Here is a 3,408-nt window from a genome sequence, read left to right on the forward strand (position 1 = left end):
CCGCCGCCGCCGCCGCCGCCCGGGCGCATGCGCCGCCGGAGCGCGAGGGTCGGCTTCGGGTGTGTGGTGGCGGCAGAGCGGAGCTGCGAGGCCCGAGAGTCAGAACCTGGGGGAGAGGGATGGTCTCTGCACGGGGGGGAGCCGGAGGAGCCGCCGCCGCTGCCGACGCCACCGCCGCAGCCGCCGCCGCCGCCGCCCCGGCGCCCGCCTCCCGGCGCTGACGGGCTCGTACGAAGCCGGCGAGGGAGAACCCGCACCAGCGGTCGTCGGCACACCGCCCAGCATGGTCCGGGAAACCAGGCACCTCTGGGTGGGCAACTTACCGGAGAATGTGCGGGAAGAGAAGATCATCGAGCATTTCAAACGGTGAGTGACACGCGGCCCGGGGCCGCGCTTTCTCCTCAGGCGCTGCTTGCCCGTCCGGCCCGTTGCCGGCCCCTCCCCGTGGTGCGCGGAACTGCTGAGGGGACCCGGGCCAGACCCACGGACTGGTGCGAGGAGCGCGCGGCTGTCTGGTCGCCGCTCGGCCCGCGTCGCGGCGTTGGGCCTCGGCCTCGGCGGCGCGGCCCCATTGCCGCCCTCTCCTTACCTAGCCAGGAGGAGGCTGTCGCCCGGCCTCCCCGGAGCCGGCGCCGGGAGGGTGCCCGCGCTCAGGCCGGGCGGCGGTGGGTCGCATCCTTGCGCGCCGCCGCCCCGGACCCCTGTCTACTAGGGACCCCCCACCCCGGCGCGGCCAACGCCGGAGTCCCGCAGCAGCTCCTGCTCCTCGCCTTGCGGACTGACGGAAATGTCTGACCTACAGAGGGGTTTGTGTGAGAGGAGAGGTCTGACCCAGGCAGAAGTCTTGGTAGGTGGTGTAGGTGCATCTCAGAATTGGGGAGACACTACGAGGTTCCAGGCACCTCTCCCCAAGGACTTACAGATCTAGAAACTAAAGGGAAATAGCAAGCGCACATTTTTTTCTTTTCTGTGTTTTGGTTTTTTTTTTTTCCCCCTTTTTTTTCTTTTTGCGGGGTTGGCTAGAGAGGATGGTGTCTGAAAATAAGTTGGTGCGCCTGTTTTGGCTCCTTCGCCTTCCTGGCCGCTTTCAGCCGTCTGGGGTCCCTGGGCGAGGAGGACGGTGGGGACCGAGGGCTTGCCGAGGAAGGCCCACCTCAGGTAGGACGGTACCCAGTTCGCGTCGGAGCCCGAAAGCCTCAGGCTCTCTGCCTCCGGGGCCGCGCCGGGTTAGCGCGTAGGGGCCGCCTGTGAAAAGAGATTCCCTCCCACCCAGAGTTCTTTACCCGGTGGTTAGGAAAAAGCAAGTCTTTTAAGATTAGAACACGTAGCTGCTTTTTTAAACTTCCCAGCATGTGTTTTGTGTGTGAAATATAGGAATCTGTGTTGTTTTTGATCCATCTTTCCTCTACAGTAGTATTTAGGCGCTTGCTTTCTTTGTGAAACATACGTGTACCGTAACGGATAGAGTCCTCGGCATCAAATGCTGGAAGTGACGGTTTACTTAGGCTTGGTGCAAAATGAGGAGGACTGTAGCAAATCTGTGATTGCCTTTGAAAATTACTGTATTTCCCGATATTCAAAATCCTCAAAGATTTTAAGTTTGGTTTCCTCTTAATTCCCCTTACTATCTAGTGAGTGAAGGAAATGATGGAGCGCCCTTATTAGTGAGTCACCATGGGAAAAATAGATTGCGTCGCTTGCTCTGGAGCTGCTTGGATAAGGAAATGGAAGCAGAGGCAGCAGCGCTCCACTCTGTCTTTTAAATGGAGGATCATTGATTCTGTTGGTGGTTGCTGTTACTGGGGTATTAAATCTTCACCGCTGGAGCGCGCGTCTGCGCGTGTCCGCGTGTGAAAAGGAGCCGGCAATAGTGAGGCCATTCATAACCTGCTAGCGCTGTCCTAGGCAGGGCTGGGGGAGGCGCGCTTCCAGGGACTCTCCCGGTGTTTACTACGTTGTGCTGAGAAACCAGGCAGGGCGAGGCAGGGAGCAAAAACTCACCTCTGTCCATTGTGATAAAGGGGATCGAGACCTTGGGCTCAGTTGGGAGGCAGATGGGAACTTTCTCTCCCTGGCGCTGCTCCACCCATTACCCCCATCCACAGCCCCAGTATCTTCACTGCTTTAGTGGGAAAATCTTGGAGGTGCAGATTATTGGAGTGGAAGAACCACTTAGATGTGGTCACTTTTAACCCCTGGTGGGCTTTGTCTGTGGGTCTCTGCCTGGGAAATTCGTCTGTACCGACGTGCAAACACGTGCATTGCAGCATTCGCTTTGCTCCTCAGTGTTCTGTGGCCAGACGTGTCATTTCGCGTTATGCACATTCCAGAGACATTGCATGCCTATTGCAGGGAGTTTGACTCCTCTCAAGATGAGGGGTTAGGGAAAGGAAAGAGGAAATCGTGCAGGGGAGTTTGGGGAGGTTTTTAAGTGGTTGGTGCTGCGGTCCGGCTTGTGTGAATGACTTTCTAAAATGGCGGCCAGGACCCACTTTATGTGGGAATCAGCCGAGCAGATCTCAGAATGCACCGAGGGAGGAGGGGGCGGAGGATGCGAGCTGCCTTCGAAAGCCGAGGTCTAGAGGAACGTTACTGTATTAAAGAGGGCTTAGCCGGCACAGTGCTCGCGACTGCGTTTAAAGGAGTATCTCACCTATTGCAGAGCAAAAGCAGATGCTGCTGATAAAAGCAGATTATTTTAAAACTATGCAGACCGTGTGTCCACCAAACTCCATTATTTTAAAAGCGATATTTAAAAACTTTAAACAAACGTTCTTCTTTAAATAGGCATTGCATTCTTATGGGTTCAAAGACTAAAAGATTCATAGAGAAAAATTTCCCCTTCACCCCTGACCTCGGGATTCCCAGTTCCCATTCTCCCACTTCCTACTGACAGGTAATCTCCATTTTTGGTTTCTTGTTTATTCTTAAACATGTACAAGAAATGTTTTTGCTTCTCCAGCTGTGGAGCTAAATGGACCCTGTTTGGAGGAATTCAAAGCGTTTTATCCCTGTTGTAAAAAATGTTTTGTAAAATGTGTGATTGCTACCGGGAGGAAAATGAAATTTGAGTAATTTAAGTAAAAGGGATAAAAAGGTAGTTGTACCAGGATGACAGCTCTGCAAGGAAATTTAAGGATACTCACTTCTGGTGTTTTCTAGAAATCAAAATGCGAGAAACCCTACAATGCCTTTTACCAGCTTTTTCCCTTTCCCTAGCTAATTACATTAACTGATAAGTGTTTTACAGGATTAAGAGGTGTATACTGGGAATACATTATACAAAACGTTTTCAAAATGATTATTCTTGTAACACTGATTAGGCTTTTGTAGTAATTTTTTTTTTTTTTTTTTTTTTTTTTAAGATTAAGCCAGTTAGTTTAGGGAGCTGGCAGTTTAGAGGTACTT

At 53.0% G+C, this 3,408-nt stretch overlaps 1 protein-coding gene across 2 annotated transcripts in view; it reads left to right on the forward strand.

Annotated features, from left to right (window-relative positions):
• Positions 1-12: 12 nt before the first annotated feature.
• The window catches only part of SPEN (spen family transcriptional repressor), a 92,699-nt gene continuing 89,303 nt past the window's right edge, over positions 13-3,408 (forward strand). For both annotated transcript variants that reach the window (XM_040462212.1, XM_040462216.1), the window contains exon 1: positions 13-366. In XM_040462212.1, coding sequence (XP_040318146.1) covers positions 284-366 — 83 coding nt within the window. In that variant the 5' untranslated portion in view covers positions 13-283. The remainder of the gene's footprint in view (positions 367-3,408) is intronic.

The sequence above is a fragment of the Herpailurus yagouaroundi genome, unplaced genomic scaffold, assembly GCF_014898765.1.
Source record: "Herpailurus yagouaroundi ecotype Mexico unplaced genomic scaffold, PumYag 77, whole genome shotgun sequence".
Lineage (NCBI taxonomy): Eukaryota > Metazoa > Chordata > Mammalia > Carnivora > Felidae > Herpailurus > Herpailurus yagouaroundi.